Below are 22,965 nucleotides of genomic sequence, written 5' to 3'. Positions count from 1 at the left end.
GGAAGGACTGGAGTCTTCAGCAGTGAGAAAGCAGAAAATATGTCATGTGTGTTTTCATTGTAGTCCTTGTAAGCAAGTCCTTCAAGGAAAGGGCCCATAGGAGAAAGAGGAGGTTCAGAAAGGATCCACAGTGCAGTATGGAGGACCACCACTGATCAGGAAGCATATCTGTGAGACTGCACACACATTAAATTGGGATGGTATTCATGGATGTTACCCAGATTAAACAGGGAGAACAGTAAAGATGATAGATTCCTTGTGGAACAGGAAAAGCTGATGTAGGAGTTGTAGTAGCCTCTATTTATTGTTAACTCACCAGCTTGCTTTTTGACTGCTCAAATTAGCCTTCTAATGAAAGGTAACGATGAAGAGCAGATACAGTTCTGGCATGATTTAGCAGAGGAGCTGCTCACAGGTAGCAAGCAGTGGGTGTGATGCACTGCACAGGGATGTCTTCCTTGCCTTTGAGTGTGGTTCCAGCTAACTGAGCTCCTCAAGCACCCATAGTTCCTTGCACCATTCCCTTCCATCGCACACCTGCCATTCCATGCTGCAGTGAGCTGAAACCACCTTTGTGTTACTTCAGAAATTCTGGATTTTAAACCTCATAATTACTGAACAATGTGACCCAAAGAGGACTATGAGGGCTATGTGATATGTGCCATCTACATAAGGAGGGTGATGCCTGTGTTTCCACCCCCAGCCAGTTACAAATGTACCAAGGGAGACAGCCAGGAAGGCCCTTCCTGAGTAAAAAGGTGACTGCAAGGGTGAATGTTGCCGTTTGTGTGCAGAGAAGAAGTTTGCAGTAGGGCCCTTAAACAATGCAGGGTCTAGAAGCCTGAGAGAGCCTGTATCCTGTACAATTCTCTTGTCTTAATTTCACGTGTTTATTCCAGCTCTGGGCTTCAGCACACCATTTTCTTAACCAACTTTGTAAAATTCAAACAACAATCTAAGTGACTGACTTCTCTCTCTGTACTTCTGACCTGTTTCACAAAGGCATATCCAGTAACATATGTTTTCAAAGCAGCTGCCAAATTGAAATGTATTGTTTTATGGTTGTTAACCAGGCTTGCCAATATCAACTTTTATGAAGTATACTCTGGTCATAACATTCCTTCCACTGTGAATAATTTTGAAGATATTGGCCCCACGTTCAACTTCTCAGTTAAGGTTAGTAAGTCTGTTTTGTTCTGGTTCAAGAAGTTTCCTTAGCTCCCTCTGTAGCCTGCTCCCAAAACCTTGTTTAAAAAAACACTCCTGCTTTCATTGTCGGATTTTGAAGCTTTTGAATAGGTCAAATAAGAGAAAAAAAAAATTGCAAATAGCATAAGTTCTTGGAGTCCTTATAAGGTTAAGGATGACATTTGCACCAGTAGAATAGGGGAGGGATTGGTCCTGCACTGTGTACATATTTAGAAGATGGTTAATGCTTAACTTTAGGCCAGCTTAGACTGTTTTTTCACAGAGTGTCCTGACAACTTGATAAAGAAAAATAAGTCTTTGCAGGCTTGGACTTTGAAACTTGAAGTTTGGCAAGGGTTAAGGGCTCAAACCTGATGCAAGAACTAGCCAAATCACAGTGCTTATTACATAACACAGAAAAAAAACCTTAGATCCAAATATGCAACGTGGAAAAAAGTTAAATTATGTTCCATTTCCATTCCTGTAACTGCTACTCCAAAGGACTAAACAGGCCTATTGGCTGTGGCAGAACATTTGCTTTTCAAAACATATTTCATGCAGTTAATATGAACTCTGCTAAGAAAACAGACAGGAATCTGGAGCTATACAATATACTTTCTGCTTTACTATTCACAAAATTACTACCCCAGTGTCTTAGTAAAAAAACATTGATGTAAAAGGAGTCCAGTTCTTCCATACTCATCCATTATTTCTAATTTTCTTGCTGTATCAAATAATTTATGCATAGCTACCTGAATTAACTCTTGTGTTTTTTGCTTTGCAGGTAACAACAGGAAGTATTCCAGTAAAGATGGCTTCTGTAACAATCAATCTTCCCGAAATGACCAGCAAAGGCAACCCACTGATGTACCTAACTGCAGTCACCACAGATGAGGTATAGAACTGAATTGTGTTTTGGGGGTTTATCAGTACTATAAACATTAATTATCTCCCCAATGTTATGGCTTAGTTTGAGAGAATCCATGCTCTTTCTCCTTGTCCCTTCCTCATAAAGAGGGAACCACAATTCCAGCAGTACACTAGGCTATTACTTGGCAGATGTGGAGTATCTGGATCTCTTCAATTAGGTCCTTCTCCAAGTTCCTGAGAAAATTATTGTAAAAATGAAATTATTAGATGAGGAAAAGCCCTTCAGGTCAATCTAGGGACAAAAAAAAAAAAAAAAGTGTCATAAGAATTATTTACTTCTAACCAAAACCACATATTTTTTGTTTCCTAAAGAATTCAGTGTTCACACTTCAGCCTTTAACAGCCACCATCTAAGCCCAGAAATATATATTACTACAATGAGTATAAACTCCCAAGTAGCATGTCATCCAGTCTCATTCCTGCCATCTCTCCTAGGTCAGAGGTGTTACTTGTGATGCTCAGATAAATCCACTGCAAATAGGGAAAAGACCTTATTCTCCATCTTTCATGAAAGAGAACTTCAGAGCTTCCAAAGAACTGGTGAGTAAATCCCAGGGCTGCAGTAAGCAGGACCTTCTGATCTCAGGGAAGCAGATCTGACCTTCTGAGCCCACTGCTGTACTTGTGAGGAAAGTTGTGATGGGGTGGCATTCCTTATTTACAGAGCCAGAGCGCAGCCTGGATATTTTCACAGATACTGCATCTGCTTTAGCACAGCCTGTAAGCACTTAATTGGTATGCACAGAACAGCAAAGGCAAGGGCAAAAATTCTGGATGTTGCAAGAATATTTTTTAAAGTGTATTTTTAATGCATGCTCTTGCCTCTTCTTGCTGTTTCCCCTGGAAGAACTGTAAGAACATGAAGTGCAGTACCATCACATGCAAACTGGAACACATTGCACTGAAGGGAGAGTACTTTGTGAACGTGTCCACCCAAATCTGGAATGGAACCTTTGCTGCCGTGAGTATCAGCTGCATCTTTATAGAGCATACAATATTCAAGTATTTTCAAACTCCTGATATTTTTCAAAGTCCAGTACAGAGACCTTACTAAGAGAGTACAGAGTACTCTCAGAGTACTTACTGAGTACAGAGACCTCAGTCTAGAAAGACCTTCCTTTCTTTTATACTGGTGTTATTTTTCCCGATTGAAAACTTGAACCTGAAAGTAGTGAGGCTGCATAACGGAGGTGATAAAACTTCAGTCCAGCACATAATCTAAGAAAATGCTATGATAATGCAACCTTCACAGCTGAAAAAAGTTTCCTACATCTGTTAGATTCATTCTTGGGGAATTACAGTTTTCACAAAACTCATCATAGGACAGCAGAGCACAGTATCATCACAGCCTGTAAAATAATCATGCTTTTTAACTTTTGAACATCACAGCCTACATTGTGGTCATTTCAGATCACATCAAAATACCAAAGCCCTGTTGGTGCTGCCAGTTCTCTTTGCTCTATTTGATAAAGAAAGTGTGGAAACCATCTTTAATTGATTTTTTGTGTTTATTAGAGTAGGTGTCAAAGAAACAGTCCTTGCTTAGAGACCTACAGGATGCTTCAAAAAACCATCAATATCTCAGCCTATTCTCAATCACCATGTGTCCTCCAGGATATAACTCATCATGAGTTACCAGACTTTTGAAGTGAGACCATGTTTGCTTCTTAGCTAGGCAACCAACCAAACGATCTTGGAGTCCTGGGTTTGCCTAACGCGTCAGGAACGTGATGCAGTCTCCTTAGTGTGTCTGGTGATTCTTGTGGCAGGTATTGACATTTAACAGCAGGGCTGTTGTCAGCTCCAGCATTCAACTCTTAAAAGGAAAAGGTCAGGTTGATATTGTTAAATGTGTTATGGCAGTATGCGACAAAAAGCATCTGTCTGTCTTTAGTGTTTGTATTTTTCTAATCAGCTGGGTCAAGACCATTTGTTAGTGCTGTTAGGTACGAAGAAGGTGGAGACCTGAACAAAAGGTTACTACCCTCACTAAAAAGTGAGTGGGAATTGTTTGTTTACCATCACTGGCTGATGGGAAGGAAAGTTCATATGTAACAGTTCTCCTCACATCTCCCATTTTGTAATTTTCTGTTTGGTTGTAAAAAATTCAGCACAAATAATCTTGCAAGCACTTGCTCAATCACGCACATTATCAACCTTTTATTTAGTGGCAATCAGCCATTGTCCAAGAAGGGCATTGCAGGCTTGCCAGTACCTGCTAAGCAAAGAAAAGATGTGTTTAGGAATTGAGGTGCTTTGGAAAGTGCCCAGGTGTTTTTCTAAACTTTTAGGTGTGCAGGACACACCACTTGGGCAGATGGCCACAGTGCAGGGATGCAATAACTCACTGCAGAGCCAGTCAGTTTGGTGTGTTGGCCACTGCAGACCCACAGCTGCCCACAGTACCTGGCCCTGCCACACAGGAATGGCTGAGGAGGCAAAATGGCAGAGCAGGCATTGCTTTTGGGTCAGCTGGAGAGAGTGGTCCTGTGCTCCCATGGAGCTGAGGCCATTCCTTGTGGTGCTGTGGAAGAGCAGCAGTGAACTGACAGCGTCTGCACAGCCACGCACATCTCTTCCCAGTACATCCACAGAGGGAAGTGGGATCTGGCACAAGGTCCCTTTTCAAATAGGAATTGGCTTAAGATTTTTGTCATCATCTCTGTTTAAGCTGAGAGAGCTATGTCAGAATTTGAGACGTGGAGAGGAACACATAGTGAAAGGAAAAAATAAATGGGGAAAAACAGAAGCACTGGATAGAAGTGAGGGCGGCGGGAAGTAAAAGAACATCCAGTTTCCATTTCTTTCAAAGGCCAGAGATATATTCTCATCTGTCTTTTGTTGCTGTGTCTCCTTTTCTCACTGCTGTTCCCCCCATCTCTTCCCTGCTAGCAGCAGTGACAGCTTTGAAATAACTATAAAAAGGATTACGTAAGTATTTCCTTCTGTTTGCTTGAACTGTACATTAAAGAAAAAACAGTTCCTCAATGTCATTGCTAAGTGGATTACTGATATATTATTACTTTGATTGACATGTTGGCTGGGGAAAAATATTAAAATAATTTTCTTAATACTATGATTTTCTTTTCTAGCTGTGAAGTCCTCATTTCAAGGACTTCAGACTTCAAGGACTTTTAGAATATCTACATTTTAATTGAGTTGCCCTATTACAGAGCTTTACAGCTGTTTTAATCTTCTCTTTCAGTTAATTTTCCAGACATTACAACTCTCTGCAGAAGCAAAAGTTGATACAAATAACCCTGAGTTATTTATCATTGGAGAGAATACCCTAACTGTAAGTGATAGTTAAGTATATTTTTTCAACTTCTCTACCTTTGACTGTATTAAAGTGATAGTATTTCATTTTCAGTGTCCATTAGGAGTACATAGCAACTTGATTATGTTGAAATAATGTATCATTTGACTATATACAAGTCCCTTAAGCTATTAAAATGTTTTCATTTCAGCCCACTGGTATAAAAACCAGACATGGTTAAAACCTGTAGGTCTTAAATTGTAGAACTCTGAGAAGAACTCAGCTAGAAACTTCTGAAATTCAGATAGCTTTCTGTTCATGAAAAGATCAAGATTTGGCTTTCTTGCTGCAATGGAATTAATTTTTATAGATAAATGAGCTCTGGGAAACATGCTCACAAATCTGAGTTATAGTCTTACTTACTTCTATAAGAGTATGGTTTGAGGTTTCTACACAAATGTTTGGCAAAGTTCTCCAGAAAATAATCTCATTTGTAAAGGAATGTGGAATATTTTTAGCATTTGGAATAGCTTCATGTGGACAATGTGGACACAGTTAATCTCAAGAGAAGTCTCCATACCACTGCTTTATTAGTACTGAATTCTTCTTCCAAGCTTTCTATTTGCTATACACAAACATAAAAAACTCTGGAAGAGTATAGTAGTACTCTGGTAATTACTGTTGTAATAAAAGAGGACGCCTTATTCTCTTAGTCTGTCTTGAGAGCAACACTCTTCCATTTGCAGTACTAATTTCAGATTTATTTTTACAGGACTTACTAGCCTGTTTTGCCCATAAAATAACCAAGGCTATTAAAAAGCAAAATGCAAATTAGTAAATGAGTCAAATATATGTAAGAATGTGCAGCATAGCCCATTCACAGGCAATAGAGAATTCAACTAAATGTGTACAAAGCAGTTACAGATTGGTGTCTCTCACTGTGTGGTATGATCATCATCCAATACCATTTTTAATCACTGGTTTCTCATGGATCGCTCTATTTTTTGCGAAGAACCTCTAAATAAGCCATTTTGTAATCAGTAAAACCTCCAGTGCCTGAAGAACAAAGGAAGTATGTTTTCACAGAAAAATTACATGCCAGTATTTGAAGTGTTCTGAGTGTTTCAGTTTGGCGTGGTATTATTTCTATTATGAGATGAAGCTCATTACTATACAATGCAAATATTCCAGGTAATTGCACAGGTTTTTTAGGTAACTCATGAATAAGTATTTTTCCATATTTGAAGCATGGTACTGCCAAATCTACATTACCAGAAGTCCTGTTGGCAGTTTCAGGAGAACTAGAATTTAATTATTCAAATGACAGTTGAAAAATGAAAGTCAATTCCTCCCCCAGCCATTGAAACATGTGCAAACTTCTACAACTTTGAGGCAATAGCTGAGCAGACCCTGAAAGTTATCCACAGGGTTTCTTGGAAACAAAGTGGCTTTTGGGGACTTCCAGCCTGAACTCAACAATCTAGTGCCCTGTGAGAAGTCTTGGTAAATGTGCCAGGTTGTGAAAGTACATTCTCCCTAGAGCAGAGAGTCTGACACTTGGAGTCAGCACCCAGCACGGTACTTCTTGTCAGGCCAACAGGGATACCCACTCTGCCCTTCACACTTCCTTGGGAACATGACAGTACAGAAGCAAACAGAGCTTATTTCCCTACTTCCCCTGTTAATTTAAATGGACGTGGTAGGATTCATCCAATTTAATATCTGCATTACTCATCCATATTCTATATACCTAGTCCCTGGAAAGAACAGGTATTTCTGAAATGCAGTTCATCTCATCTTAAATTTGATCCTGAAAATAACTAGGGTGAATTAGGCTCTTAAAAAAGCCTATCCTCCTTTGGGAGTCCAGGAACCATGCTGTAGATAAACACCAGATGAGCTGAATCCCAGTCTCATGGTGTCTTACTGACCACAGTTTAACTTCAGGAAAGATAATTTGTTCTTAGGCATCAATTTTCCTTTCCAATAGTGCCACTTCACTGTTAATCTAATGCAGAAAGCATTACTAGGCAAACTGCATATATGAAATTGGCTTCTTACATTGGATGAACTGGGTTGTTGTTTAGCCAAATAAATGAATATTGCCTTTTGATGCTACGTGGGGAAGCTGCTTAGGTATTTTTACGTAAAAGCTTTCACATTTTTTCCATTTTGGAAAGGACTGCCAGCTGGAGGCCAGAATGTTAACCTGCTAGAATCATCACTATGGCCATTCAGTTAAAAAATACACAAAGCCATCCTGCCTTGGTGAAATGAATACACATAACCACACCTAGCACAACACTAGAGCCTTCCAACAGAAATGACTTAAATCACTGAAATGTCAGTCCAGAGCAAGTTTCCCAGAAAGCTTAAGATTGAATTACTCCAGACAAATGTACTGAACAACCACTCTGAGAAAATAAACCAGTGTGACTTGTTTTATCATGTTTCAGGAAGGAAAAAAAACTTTCAGCTAACTGCATGTCGTTCCAAGATTAAATCCAAAAATTTGACAGTTCATAAATATTACAGCAATGTCTCTCCAAGAAACTCTGTTATATGTAATTATATATTTGGTTATACCTAATCCAGCTAGATAGGGTATCACCTGAAAACTAACTTCCAGACACTCTATACTCCTCTGGGAACTCTCTGGTATTGCTTGTGGTTCAGGAGATGTAGGTGTGCTAGAGGTGCTTCTGTTTGACTTATACATCTTGCAGCAAATCCATGCAGTTGATCCAGGAGAACACAGATCACCATGAGATCTGTCAAGTCATTAGTGGTTTCATAGAAGGTAGGAACAGCAGGCAAAGGAGACTGAGGCACCTGCCCAGCAGGAGGATTGGAATTTCAGCAGATGTGATGGTGTCTGGCCTCAGTGATTAGTGCTGCCTCCTACAGCTGCCAAGCACAGATAAAGGGCTCTGACAACACTTGGTGAAACAAGAGTGCTCCTCCAGCAGTCTGATTTTTGGGCTGTACACCAGGCTGTACACCACCCCACCTTCATGTAAACATGGCTGGCTTACACAGTGATGGTGTGTGGAGCCTTTGAAAGGCCTGCTGTTAATGGAGAGGCAGCTGGCAGGAGAGATTTGTCCTCTGCCTGTTATGCATGGCCAAGAGTGATGAGGGCCTCTAGGCCCTAGCTGGCATTGCCATGTGCCACAGTGCAACCAGGCACCCATGGACACCAGTGAAAGGGCCGTAATTGCTTGGTGCATTCCGGTCACTGATCCTGGAATATGTGCAGTCCAGGCATTCTTGATCTTTGGTTTACAAATCCTACCTTATTTGCAGTTCACATGAGCCCCTAAGACACAATCTCTCTGCTTTCAGATCCCAGTTACAATAATGAAGCCGGATGAGAAAGCTGAGGTACCAGTAGGTGTTGTGATTGGCAGCATATTGGCTGGACTCCTCTTGCTGTTGGTACTGGTTGCTGTTTTGTGGAAAGTAAGTTAGTACTTATACCTTAAAACCGGAAAGGGATAAATATATTTGGGCTATTTTCTTTGGAATCTCTCTTCTCTAGTGTGAAACAAAACCACATCTGCAATTTGGTGTATGAATAATACTGCATTGACATTACACCCTTGACATATTTTAGAAGGGTTTATGAAATGAGTCCTTATAGAAACCGGCAAGATGAAGATGTTAAATGATCTGCCAATCATTCAAAACAGGGGCTGTGACATTTACTTTTTTTCCTTTCAACACTGTCTGCCTCCTTCCATAATATCCTATATGGGCTCTGAACACCCATGATATTCCCAGTGGACAAGGGTGGGGATTACAAACAAGGTGAGAGAGGATATATTTTGGACAAAAGAACAGACAAAAGAAAGGGCAGGGGCAAAAAGTAAATTACAAAGGTTACATAGAAAAAGGGGAGATTTTTTCTGTGTGCCAGGGCATTTGTGTTTGAAGTGCTCCTTGGCACACCAAGGCATCATGGAAATGTCCATATCTCAGCAGGGAGAAAACTGGCTAATCAGTACTGCTGCTCTAGCATTCAGTTGCACCAGGTAGGAGTTTAGGGCCCACCTCCTTTCATTTTAGAGGGAGGAATTTTCTACAAATCAAACTCTATAGTGTATGCACGCACACAGGTGCATTTTTACCATCACAGTATTTAGTTTTGCTGAGCAATGAATTATCAATGACTGACTGCAATGTGGTGTTATTTTAATGCTTCTCACAGCTTGGCTTCTTCAAGAGACAGTACGAGAAAATGACACAGGATATAGAAGATGTTGATGAAATTGCAGAACTCACAAAGGACAAAGACTGAAGATGAGTTACATGGATAAAAAGGAGATCTGAGCCACCAATAGTAGTTGTGATCAGTCAGTTCTTCAGCTGGAGTGCCTTAAAGCTTAGTAACATTTAAACATTTTTAATGAAAGTGTCTTTATAGATGAAGTATTTTACAGATTCTACTCTATTGTAAGAGTAACTGCAGGACAGTTTGGTTTTTTCAAAAATGATTTATAATGCCTTTTCTTGTAAATTTTTGCCTTTCAAACAAACTTAACCCTTAGAACTGGCAGGTCCGGAGTATACAGTAACATACTGTTCCAGCAGCCCTTCTCTTGATCCACTGCAGAGTGAAACAGAAGAATTTATTTCAGATTATCGTGGAACAGCATCACTTGGTAATTCAGTTGACAAGTACCACATGTGTTAAAGGACATTTTCTATTAAGCTGATGATGAATGTGTGGTGAATACTGCTTCCAGACTGGGAGAAGAAAAGTCATTTTTTCATTGACTAGCTCCAACCTTATTGTTTTAGAAAAATAATTTCCACCAGCAAACCTTTGCTTTAACTAATATATAAACTGGGAACTGTGTATGAAGATGTCTCTTTGGATGTTATAGGACAACTGGTTGGGCAAAGTCTTCCAAAAGTTCACCATATTTCTTGCTCTAAGGTCACAACTAAATTACTGAAGGATATTGTTTTGGGGAAGTATTGTCAAATGGTATGTATAACTGTCTTCTGCATACTTTCTTCCTGAGAAGAAAATATGAATTTCATAATCACTTACAGCATGTTCTCTGCAATGTTATTACTCATTTTCATCTTGAGAAGCACTACTACTGTTATGCTGGCCTTTATACTCTCAGTCCCTCTGATATTAGTTTGGCTTTTGACATAAATAGAAAAGACAGTCAAGATCTTGACTTTAATTCTGTACTGAAAGATTTTGCAAGACTAAGAGCATAGAGTGAACTAAAGGGGATAGCTGACTGAGGACTTATGCACATTACAAAAGGGGATAGTGGAGATCTAAGCTCTGTAAAATGTTTACTGCACTTACTTCTTTAGCATCTCAGTGCCCTCCAGGAGACCAAAGTTCAGTACAACCTCCTTACCTATCACATTTTTTTTGGTCCTACCTGTTCATGTCTTGATGAAGTTAACTTATGTTTTATACAGTGAAGTACTGTAGTGCTCTGGAATGAGCTCTAAGCACAACACTTGAGTGACTTTGTTGGTTACACACCTCAAGTTTATCACATGCTGTTATGCTGCCTGGTTATAATGAAAGCTCAGTCTTATAAAGGCCCATGCTGTAAGACTGGTAACAGTCAGGAAAATTGGCCTTTTGGCTGCCTTTCTCTCTCATGCCTGTCAGTTACACTTAAAATTGATTGTGAGAGAAGATGTGTGTATTTTTCATATGCATGCTGCCATGCAAGTGAGATTGTTTCCAACTTGAGGTGATTTACTTGAAGAGTAAAACATGCAAATGTGCCTGATTGAGAACATGAAATTATGGTTTCTTCCCCCCAAAGCTGGCTTGTAATTATGCTTAGGCACTTTTCCATTATTTTTTGAGGGACTAGGCTTAAGCACGTTTGAAAGTTTTACTCAGTCTTTTTTAATAGCTAATCAGTCAAAAGCCAACCATCTCTTTGGCAAATAACAGCTTCATTTGCAGCAACAGCTGGATTACGCTCAGTGTAGTTTTATATGTGTTTTGAATTTATTTTGTATCTATGAAATGTTATGTTTTGGGACATTTTGTTGTGGTTTTTCTAACATTCTGAAAAACAGTTCAGATTCTTATATCAAACAAGATTCTTGCCATCAGCTGAGTCTGTGACCAAAACAAATATTTAAAAAGTGGGAAAAAAAATATCAATTGCATAAATCTAAAGAATAAGCTCCTGACTTGTAATTATAAACTTTGAGGGCAAATGCTCTGAGAGTAGAAAGAAAAAATTTGTCTGCCTCAATTCTTATATAAACTTGTGCAGAAAAAAATAACCCCTACAGCCATGTATGTGGGAAGCTCCTACATAATCAGGGTCATGCACTCCAGAGCAGAGGGGGAATTTCACAATACACCAGATTTCTGGTGCTGCCTACCAGGCAATTCAGGCCTTGACCCAGATTTCCTTCTTCTGCATTCAGTGGGAGGTACAGGTCAATATCCAATATGCAACTTCTTTGGGGATTTAACAGTTTATCAATCAGGTAGCAATGAGTCAATTCATTAGCCTTCATTGGGTTATATTTTGACATGGACAATATAATTCTCCTTCCCAGCCTGGACACAATACTGCTTTTCCAAAATAAAGGGGAGACATAGCAATGGGTAAGGTTTTTGTATTCTAACCTAACCACTCCAAGTTACTAGTTTATTTTTCTTTTACAATTAATACTTAAAAGGATATTCAATTTTTGTAATGGGTAAGTCTATTGCACTTTTAAGTTGGCACAACCGCAAATAATACTGGAAATATTATGTATATTTTGTATTGTGTGCAAGGGTTTGGTTTGTTTTTTTCCTTTTAAGTTGACTTTTTTAAAGCAGCATGTTTTAAATACCCTGAAATTTTCAGCTTCAGCATGTACTTCTGTTTGTGCTTGCAGCAAGAAAAGTCAGCAATACCTTCAGCAAACTCAAGTTATATCTGATTATGGTCTTGAAATCTAGCTGCTGATTTCCTGAAGTACTAGAATCAAGTCCAAAATCTAAGTAGGTTTCATGTGAGCCTATGTATAAAATTGGAATATACGAGAGAGTTTATAATAAAGTTGACTTCTAAAAGCTAGCATGTAAGCTCTGTGGGAGCAGGGACTGTATCACTGTGGTGGCCTGTCTGAGGGCCTACCAGCATTACTGCAATAAAACCCAAGACTACTGCTGAACACAGACTCATTTATTTTTAGACAGCACCCTAAAGAGAACCAATGCTACTGAAAAAGCACTGCATAAAATGGGGCCAAATATGGCTTTGTCCCAGTAGCACACAGTGAGAACCGAGGGGGATGACTCTGCTAGGTAGACAAAGAAACTGCACCTGAAGTCTTGCAGATCACATCCAGAGTGAAACATAACCAGTAAGCTGTAATGTACTGTAACCCAGCTCACATAAGCGCAAAATATTTGTAAAGCTCTAGCTGAGTAGATGGTGTTAAAACATTACCATGGCCAGGCCTTCCTATAAACATGGGCTTATTATCACTGCTACCTAAAATTACATCCCATTCTGCCAGTCTCTGCACTTTATCTATTTACAGAATTGATCAGCAGTAGCTTTTCATGACTCTGGCTCTGGCTACACCCCATCATATGTTGAAAAAGCTGAAGTCAATTTTCAGCAGGAACAATGTGGCAAAAGAAGAGAGGGAGGAATTTGGCTATGAATAGAAAGATGACAGGAAGACAATATTGTCAGAAAGTACCACCTGAAAACTACACACTTTCACATAGCTTTTAATTTCCACTTTCAATTGCTCCATACTTTTAACAGTGGTACATAAACATTCAGGTTTCAGGCTACCAATTTTAACACTTCCATCATAGAATATCAGATGAACCTAATCTTAAGGCACAAAGTTCTGTCTTTTTCAGCAAGTCTTAATTGTTTTGCAGAATTACAAGCTAGATTCCTTATATACTGACTTATGTATGTGCTGGTTTTGACTGGGGCAGAGGTACATTTCTTGACAGTAGCTAGTATGGGGCTGTGTTTTGGATTTCTGCTGGAAACTGTTGATAACTCAGGGATGTTTTATCTGTCAGTAAGCAGTGCTCACAGGTTCAAGGCCTTTGCTATTCTTCATCCCACCTCACCAGCGAGGAGGCTGGGGGTGCATAGGAAAGTGGGAAAAGGACAGAGATGTGACAACTGCCCACAGCTGACCACAGGCATTTGGAGTATTTGGTTTTTGTCTTCCCAAGCCACTGTCACATGCAATGGAGGTCTGCTTTCCTGAGTTTCACTCAACCTGCCTGCCAATGGGAAGTGGTGAATGCATTCTTTGTTTTGCTTTGCTTGCATGAGCAGTTTTTACTTTCCCTATTAAACTTCCATCCCAACCCATGAGACTTCACACTCTTACTCTTCCGATTCTCTCCCCCATTCCACTAGTGGCAGCGTGAGTGAATTGGGTGGGGCTGAGTTGCTGACTGGGGTTAAAGCCCATCCAAAACTGAACTACAACAAAAGATTGCAAATTAAAGACTAAAAGAATTAAGGAATGAAAATGCATCTCAAAATCTATAGCTAAGTACCTTAATTTTTTATAGCCTGTGAAAGTAAATGAAGTGTACATTTTCATAGCTTTAGAAAAGTTGAGTCCTACATTTTAAGTGAATCTTTTTGTTCTCAGTTAATCAGTAAATTATTTGTCTGCAATCACAGGTTTTAGTATGCTAGCAGTTTTTAAAATGTACTTGCCTCTTAAAATAGTCAAAATGGAACTTTTATAGTATAAACTGCTATAAAGATAGATCAGGGTGCTAATTTTTGTTAAGTTGATACAATCAAACTTTATGGTGTGTTTGTTTTTCAAAAAACTGGCCTAAGGTACTCAAAGAAACTGGTAATTTATAGTCATCAATCTATTCTGAACTCTTTTCAATCACCTCCACAGGACAGTTAATTGTATTTAGTGGCATTTAATGCTCAAGACTATTTTTCACAGCATTTTAAAAGGGAAAAGGCAGCACTGTCTGCTTTAACATATAATTTGTTAGTAATTAGATTTAGCAGTTCTTTCTTTTTAATGCTTCTCAAGCAACAAATGAATGTGCTACTCTATAAAACTACAACTTAGATGGAACAGCTGTGCATAAAGTGAGCAGAGAGAAAGGCCAAACATCTAGTTCAAAGTTGAGCATCTAAAGGCTTCATTCCTGAGTGCAGCAGTGCCACTTTCACGAGCAACAGCCAAAGTGAGGGCCTGTATTTGCCAGCATGGGCAGCACCTGAGCGGGGCCAGGAGCTGCTCCTGCTCAGCCATCTCTCAGCTGCCATCTCCTGGGAAGGCCCCTTGTAAAACAACCCCTTCCTCCCCCACCCCACTATTCCACAACAATCCATCAGCTGCTGTTTTCATCATAGGCATCGGGCTGAGCTTCTCTTGAGAACAGAGCAGAGTGCTCAAAATCAGGAAAGGAAACTCTTAAAATCAATCAGTGCTGGTATATGGATGTTCAGCCAGACAAAGGGGTGGATCAGTGTATTCAAATTTTGCCAGCCAAGACTAAAGTATCTTTTCAGAAGGACAAATTATCACTCTGAAGACATGCACTTCCACAGACAGCCCTCATCTGGCAGATCTCTGCAGGAATCTCTTGGTGACCCTCTGGGTCTGTAGCATTTGTGTCTGGGAACATTGCTTTATGTACCAGAGCCACCAACTCAACACAGCTGGTCTCATGAAGAGGTGGGATTAGCCTTCACTCTGGACAAGGAAGAGAAACAGCTGGACTCATCCCAGAAAGCTGGGTCTTCCTTGTAGACAGACAGATCTGCAGCTGTCTATCATCCCACTCAATGGACCTCACCATAACACAGAGTAGCCCTCATCCAGCACTGTAGCTCTGCATGTGTGGACAGCAAGAATTGCAACCACATCTTTTCCTAACACACACTGAGACACTGCTGGGATTCATCCCCTGGCCTGGCAATTTAAAAATGCTTCTGGGACACTTCAGACACAGCCTAAGCATTTATCTTAGAACACACTAATCTGCCCTCTTATGATAATACTGCCCTAGCAGAGAGGGTAGCCCTACAGAGGGAGGCAGAACACTGAGTTCAGAGCATGAACTTAAATTTCAGTGAGATACATTTTACCTCTAATTAGCACACCATCCCTCCCAGAAACATTTCCATTTTGCTTTTACATGCCAGCTGAAGAACCCAAAGTTACACAAGACTGATATATCATTGTTCCAGAACAAAGCAGTACTTGCCTCATGCACAGCTAGGGACAAAAAATGACATTTCATTGTCTTTACCATGGCAGCATACACACATTGTAACACTCAGCTGTGACTCAGTACAACATCTCTTCCATTCATTGTTCCTGGTCACTGTGGGGAAATACACAATTATTCTCTCTTCTTTTCTGCACCCTCAGCTGCATTGCTGATGGAGAAGGTGCACTTAAGGTCACCCTGGAAAAATCTTCCAGGAGACTGCAGTGCTAGAAAGGCACTAAAGAGACACTACTGCAACTCAGGAATTGCCCCTTATCATGGGGTCCCAAATAGAATTTAACAATGGTAACTAAGATATACTATTGATTTTCTGTATCAGCACAACACTAGTATGGAACCACTGCATAAGTTTTACTTAAGTCATAAAATATCCACTGAAAAACAAGCTAACATTTATTTTTGTGAAATTAATACACTAATTAGTTGCATAGTAACAGCAAACATAAACATGGAAAAATGAACACCAAGTATGAAAAAGTTCATGTATTTCTTTCTCTTCTAAAGAGAAAAAGAATTCTTTCACAAAGCAAGTGATTGTGCTCAGTATTCTGTACAATTCCCAGGAAAAATTACATTCAAACAGCAGAGGGCTTCTCTCCAACCTCCAAAAAACCCGAAAACTCAGTCTTGTACTTGACCACCTCTGCTTAGATAATAGGGCTCACATGGTTTGTAGAGTGTGTATCTGTAAACATGTAAAGAGCAGCTGCTGTCCTGCAGATGAAGGCCTGACTTCCACTGAGGAAAGTACATCAATAATTTAATAAGCACAGTTTAACGATGTTTCTGCCTGAAGCTGTATGTTTCCTTACAATTTACTTAATTCAGATACAGTAACTAAGTATTAAAAGTGATTAAAATCCCTGGGGAAAAAAAAAAACAATCATCACCTACTTTGCCCATTTTACTTTGTGCAGCTAGAAGTTGTTAGTAGATTTTTGCAGACACAATAAAATACACTATACAGCTGAAGCTTCACTAGTGTGTGATGTAATGATTACAGAATCAAAGACTGGTTTGTGTTGGAAGGGACCTTACAGATCACCAAGTTGCAACCATCCTGATATAGGCTGGGACACCTTCCACTAGGCCAGGTTACTCAGAACCCCATCCAGCCTGACCTTGAACTTTCCCAAGGATGGGGCATCCACAGCTTATCTGGGCAACCTGTGCCAGTGCCTCACCACCCTCAGAGTAAAGAATTTCTTCCTATTATCTGATCTAAGCCTACCCTCAGTTCAGCTTAAAGCCATTCCCCCTTGTCCTTGTGAAAATTCCCCCTCCAAACTTACTGTAAGCCCTGTTTAGGTACTAAAAGGTGATGTAAGGTTTCTCTGGAGCCTTCCGCAAGCTGAAAAACCCCAGCTCTCAGCCTGTCTTCATAGCAGTGGTGTTCTAGTCTGATAAACTTAGTGATCCTCCTCTGGACTCCTTCCAACAAAACTTCTTGCACTGGGGGCTCCAGAAGCAGATGCAGTGTTCCAGTGGGGTCCCTTGAGGGCACAGCAGAGGAGCACAATCACACTCTTTGACCTGCTGGCCCTGCTGCTTTCGGTGCAGCCCAGGACAGAGCCAGATTTCTGGGCTGCAAGTGCACATTGCCAGCTCATACTGAGCTTTTTGTTCACAAATACCCTCAGGTGTTTCTCCCCAATGCTAGTCTTGATCCATTCTCCCTCCAGCTTGTACTTGTGACTGGGATTGCCCTGACTCAGGAGTATGACCTTGCACCTGGATTATAAATAACTATATATGATGTAGGAACATATATATGAGGAACTGAGCAAAATTTTGCATTACCTTATTTTCCTTCACTTGTATCTACCTTGTCTGCACTGATAATGATAACTAGATAACACTGCCTGCCAGCATTAGCAGAAATGCCATACACAATGGGACTTTGAACTCTTAGCATCTAAATACTATCACGGCACAGTAGAATAACAAATAAAATTACCTTGCTCAGACACATATTTCCCCAATATTTCCAGTGAAATCCAGGCATATTATGTCAGTTCATTTAACTAGTTTTCAAAACAGTAACAAGAGAAAAACTGTAATAAGATTAAATCCGAAATGTGAATATAAATACATACATGAATTGCAGTAAGTTCAAAAAACTATCTTTTCTTTGAAAAACTATTTCATTTGATGACTTTTAATCCCCACACATATTAAGCCAAATTACTGAACATAATTATAGTTGTGTATTTTTAGTAATAGCTGGTTTGGGTTTTTCTTCCTGCAGCACCACACAACTACACAACCAAAAAGTCACTTCAAAATTTTGTCTAGACATCATTAAGTAGTTACAGATTGGCATGTTATTGCTGAGGCAATTCTTTTTGCTGGTAGAGTACTAGCTTTAACGTTGTATCCATCCCTATCCATATTGTTTAATTTAAAGGACTCGTAGTATCAGCTGCACAGTAAAAATCTGTGAGACAGAGCTACTGGAACATAAGCACCACTAAAAATTTAATAACTTTGGAGTATAGTTTGTATTTTCTCCTCTGTCTGCACTAAAATAGTTCATCTACTTCAAGTAGCTTTCATGTTAGAAGAATGTCAAAATAGCATAAAGTTTGCAAACTGTGTCTGCAGTCATATAAAATTAAACCTCTCTGAACTTTAAGACTGAAAAAAATGCCATTGTCCTGTGGTGACCTGCCATGCAGACAGAGAACACAGACTACCAAGGTAAAAGAATTAGAACAGTATTTATCACAGAGTAGTCTAAACCTTGCCACAAAGAATTTTAGGGAAGATTCTTTTAAAAACTGACTCCATGTTAAAAATGCACAGAAAGGCAATTCCAAAGGAGAGTCAAGACACCTAAAACCCCTAATTAATTCTCATTCATTTCACTCAATCCAAACTAAATTATTGAAATTGAAACATCTTTTAGAACCATTTAGAAACAGAGAATCTCTGTAAAATCTCAAAGGTAAATATGCTCATTAGGAAGAGTAACACTTTATTTTCAAAGGAGTACAATTATTTTTCTGAATTTGCCCAAAAGCATTCCTTGTTTTCTTTCCAAGAATATTCATCCTCATAAATCTCCTGTAATATAAACAAAGAATGGGAAATGTTGTGAGTCTGCTACGTACGGCTACAAACCACGCCAAACAACTCAATAGCCACCCCGCTATCATTTACTGATCACATCAGGACTGCACAGCACTTGGCTGGCAAGCAGAAGAGAGGGCAGCACCCTTAGAACATATAAACTTGGCTGAACCCCAAGCTGATCCCCACTGAATTTAAAAGGGCCTACCTAAGCTGAAGTCAATTCAACAAAGAGATCTAGAAGAAATTATGTAATAGCTGTAGAGTACACAGCATTCATGCTGCTACATTAACCTACTGTACCATCGTTTTAAGACAAAAATTTAGATGTAACAAGATGTCAATATTAAAATAAAAATTACATTAATACACTAAATACACTACTAATAGATCTTAAGGACAGACTGGATTACCCAGCAGCAGTCCAGTCCTAAGCAGCAAATTCTGAGTCCCTGATTATTCTGAGAGAACTTCCATCTCCTCAGGAGGTATCAGAAAAGTGAAGTAATGTGTGGAATATCACTGTTAACCACATGCCAAGTTCTGCCAGGGAGAGGAGGCAGAGATAATGCTCATTACTTGCATGCAACACTGAAGTTATACAATGAGGCCCTTTCTAGACTTGGGCTGGGTTCTCCACACACTTTTGTGCGCCTATACTAGCTTTGGGACTTCTGCTCATTGTGTGCTGTTGCTTAGTGCTTTGTGCTTTCTCATGGCCACAGAAATGAGGGGCAAACAGACAAGAAATGCTCCTGTTACTTCCAAACTGCAATGCTGTCCAAAGCAAAGCTGACTCAAATTCTTCCACAAGCCTGTGAGAACTGAGCTTTGCTACTCAAAAGAGGACAGCTCAGGCCTCCTTCGCTTTCACCCTAGGATGGCTTCAAAATAAAGAGGAGCTAGATGGTACAGGTCCAGGAGAACCTTCCAGATGCTCTACCTGCCACAAATGGGCCTGGCTGCAATAGAGGGAACTCACTGGTGCTAGACACTGACAACCCATCAGGAGCAGCTGCTACTGCCTGGAATACTGGTAAGGCAGCCCAGATGTCTAAGACTAGCACAGGCCTAAATTTGATTTTGTCCCCAAACTTACCTTTTTCCATATAGGGACAGATGCTTTTAAGGTATTGATGCAGTACATTACAGCTTCAAGGGATTCTGCTCTGTGCGGAGAGGAGACTGCAATAATTACACTTGCTTCAGTTATTGGAACCACACTAGGGAGAGAAGAGGAACAACAGCAGTTTTAGCTAAAACTTAACATCAAGAGCACCCAAAAGTTGTAGCCATGTCACGTCAGTATTCTGTTCACATGCTCTCCTGACTCATTCATACTGAGCAAGTGTCAAACCACATCCAAAAGATTATACACTTTTTAAAAGAAAGAAAACCATAATGAAAATCAGTACCAGATGTTAGAATTCCACACTCTAGAATAAATAAACCCACCATACAGAGGCTTTTTTCTTCCATTCTTTCTTTTTTTTAAAATTAAGCTTATGGAATTAAGAGGGGGAAATTGTTAACTTGTAACAATGCATAGGAAACTCACTGGAAGCTGGCTTAATAATGAACAATAACAAGTTAGAACAGCCAGTTCTTACCTAAAAACCTAAGAAATCATCTCAGTTTGCATAAGAATTTGTGAAAGAAGAAATTAATTGCCTCACACTATGCAGATTTTGTAATGAAACCAAATTTTTGATGAATTCCGATTTTAGATTCTCATTTCCTACTTAGTGTGCTGTGTTAAACTTAAGAGAAGCACAGGGTTCTGTGTTTCTCCTTGCAGTTGTAGCATTCCCAAAATCTCCCTCCCAATCCTCCCTCTATAGTAAGACTCCTTCGGCCCAGTCTATAGGAAGAAATCTCAGCCTAAATGCTTTGACGTGCCCTCATGACAACCACCCTCTCTGCTGACTATAGAGGAAATCTAGGGAAACTACCCCTCAGGCCTTTTATCTTAGTTACCCTTTACAATCACATCCCAAATTCCTTCAGGATTTCTGCAAATCCTGCTAGTTTTAGCAAGAAATCTCCTCTGAAGTGGGAAGGCCTCAGAGTATGCCAGACACTAGTATTCCGACAGCATTGCAGTTTTGAATCAAAAGGAAAATGCTTATCCAAGACTCAAGGAACAACAGGAGGTTCTCTCACAAGCATGGCTGGCAATTACTATGGCCCACAGCCTAAGCTTCCAGACTTTTTGTAGCATAAATAGACTAAAATCTGACAATAAGAACATTCTGCAGCCCCTCAACAGGAGAGAGAAGAAAAAAATAAAGTGCTGCCAACTTCACACCTTTAAAAAATAAAGAACAAAATAAACTAACAGCCTCCCCTTCCCTGGAGTGAAATACCTCCCCACTTTCAAAATATCACATCAGCACCAAAGATCCTTCCAGGCTAAGTGTGGACTCCAGTAAACCCTACCAATAAACACATTTTTGAAAACAAAATTTTTGAAACTTAGCTCCAGAGCAAGAGCTTGATCCTGCAGCCAGCTTTGCTGCACTATGGTTTCTAAACACTCTTGTGGGTTCTGCAACTATGTAAGCACAGCCATGCAGCAAACAAGAACTGATATTCCAGTTGCAGAAGAATGAGGTCTGGACATACATACCCAAGTCTATGGTGCACTGCAATATGTTTGACTGAAGGCCATTTCTGTCTAACATCTCTGCAGATTTTCTTTATTTCAGTCTCTGCCATTGAAGTATATGCTTCATATTCTAAGTGAATCACTTTTTTTCCTTCAAAATTATTTCTTGTAGTACCTAAACAAAAATGATTTATCAGCTAAAAGCAGTGGGTAAATGAATACATATTGTATCTTTATAATACACATTATGTACTACATTAATACAGAGTAAAAACCCAGGATCTCTTGCTATGGTCAAGGTCAGCACTGTGCAAATACAAACAACTTCCCTAATCATGGCTGCATAATGAGATTATTTGAACAAGATAAATCTTTACTATAAAAGGGAGAATTTAGTTTACACATTACACAGATCTGCAGCCCACAATACCCAAGGCTGGGACATCTTCTGTGGTAACTGGTAAGGTTATATAAGGTTATAATGGCATTTGCCCATATAATTTTTAAATTCCCAGTATTTAGGAGCCTAGTAGCACTAAGGTTTAAGCACAAAGCAGTTTCATATGTGTGCCACGTACATTAAGCACTATACAGGGCTATCAGCCTGACCTTCACCAGCCCACTGGTAGAATAGTACTCCACTTTCAACTAAGACCTGAGTTACAGAACCTCGCATACAGGTGTGGACATGTGGTTGTCATAGCCACAATATTCAATTTCCCACCCTGAACAACTTGTATCCCAGGGGACAGGGTAACAACTCCCAGGCAGTTCTCTACTCCAGAGCTACTGTTCTGTTTAGTCCTATGATAGCCATATCAGCCAGAAAGCTCCACACCACTTTAGCCCACGGCAGCTATTTAAGAGCTGCCATGGTCTTGCTCTAATAATTCAGAATCTGTTTTCTAAACATAATGAACTCAGACCCAGAACTGATTCATTTGAGAACTACAAGTCTGGGATGTGGACAACCTAAGATACATTTGTTAGACTAGTAACATGTCTAGTGACTTAGCTCACAGATATTAAACTCACCAATGAACAGAGACACTGCCCCACAGTATGGTGAAACAACCAGCTCTGACACTTCATCTACAGAGAGCTTTTCAGACTTGAGCTTGATAAAATCTTTTGGCACATCTTCGTTTTCTTCCATATCACAATAGAAAAACTGAAACCAAACAGATTCTGTTGTTGTTCCTGAAGATACTAGCATCAGCCAACTGCTTTTTATCCAGTGCTCATGCCCCAATTTATGCACAACACAAGGCACTATCTGTTTACCCAAGAGACTAGTCTACATGTGAAATTCACTTCTCAGCAGCCTCACTGAGAGAATATTACCTGCAAATAACAAGCAATTACTTGGTTTTATTGCATACATATTTCTTTCTGATAGGAAAGTCTAGTACAGTGGGATAAAACTATAATTAGTCCAAGGCCCTGGTTCAACAGTACATTCAACCAGCACAGACCACTGTGTAGTGCTGGTAAATCTGTGGTGATATTGTCAGTCCCTCCTACTTATCTCATCAAATCAAACAGTTTAAAACAGAGATTTCTGATAAACATGGATTAGAGTTCTAATCCTAAAGTTGAGTATGCTCTCCAGGACATTCAGGACCTCATACTATGAGTCTGTTACAGACACAC

General features: G+C 39.7%; 2 protein-coding genes across 4 annotated transcripts in view; one reads left to right on the top strand and one right to left on the bottom strand.

The window, feature by feature from the left end:
* Window positions 1-12,547, top strand: part of ITGA2 (integrin subunit alpha 2) — a 67,914-nt gene extending 55,367 nt beyond the window's left edge. For all 3 annotated transcript variants that reach the window (XM_071425431.1, XM_071425430.1, XM_071425432.1), the window contains 7 exons: window positions 1,074-1,176; window positions 1,973-2,083; window positions 2,554-2,658; window positions 2,966-3,079; window positions 5,324-5,413; window positions 8,720-8,836; window positions 9,585-12,547. In XM_071425431.1, the coding sequence (XP_071281532.1) occupies window positions 1,074-1,176; window positions 1,973-2,083; window positions 2,554-2,658; window positions 2,966-3,079; window positions 5,324-5,413; window positions 8,720-8,836; window positions 9,585-9,674 (730 nt within the window). In that variant the 3' untranslated portion in view covers window positions 9,675-12,547. The remainder of the gene's footprint in view (window positions 1-1,073; window positions 1,177-1,972; window positions 2,084-2,553; window positions 2,659-2,965; window positions 3,080-5,323; window positions 5,414-8,719; window positions 8,837-9,584) is intronic.
* A 6,033-nt stretch (window positions 12,548-18,580) lies between these two features.
* Window positions 18,581-22,477, bottom strand: LOC139589221 (molybdopterin synthase catalytic subunit). The gene is made up of 4 exons (XM_071425433.1): window positions 22,348-22,477; window positions 21,334-21,487; window positions 19,804-19,927; window positions 18,581-18,698 (listed from the first exon to the last, which is right to left on the bottom strand). Exons 1-4 carry the CDS (start codon window positions 22,466-22,468, stop codon window positions 18,630-18,632), a joined length of 468 nt encoding a protein of 155 aa, XP_071281534.1. The 5' UTR covers window positions 22,469-22,477; the 3' UTR covers window positions 18,581-18,629.
* Between the last annotated feature and the right edge of the window lie 488 nt (window positions 22,478-22,965).

Source organism: Agelaius tricolor, unplaced genomic scaffold, assembly GCF_023055355.1.
Source record: "Agelaius tricolor isolate 1412-34295 unplaced genomic scaffold, bAgeTri1.0.p SCAF_4, whole genome shotgun sequence".
Taxonomy (NCBI): domain Eukaryota; kingdom Metazoa; phylum Chordata; class Aves; order Passeriformes; family Icteridae; genus Agelaius; species Agelaius tricolor.
The sequence above is the reverse complement of the archived record's forward strand: the minus strand, read 5'-3'. Positions and strand labels throughout refer to the sequence as shown.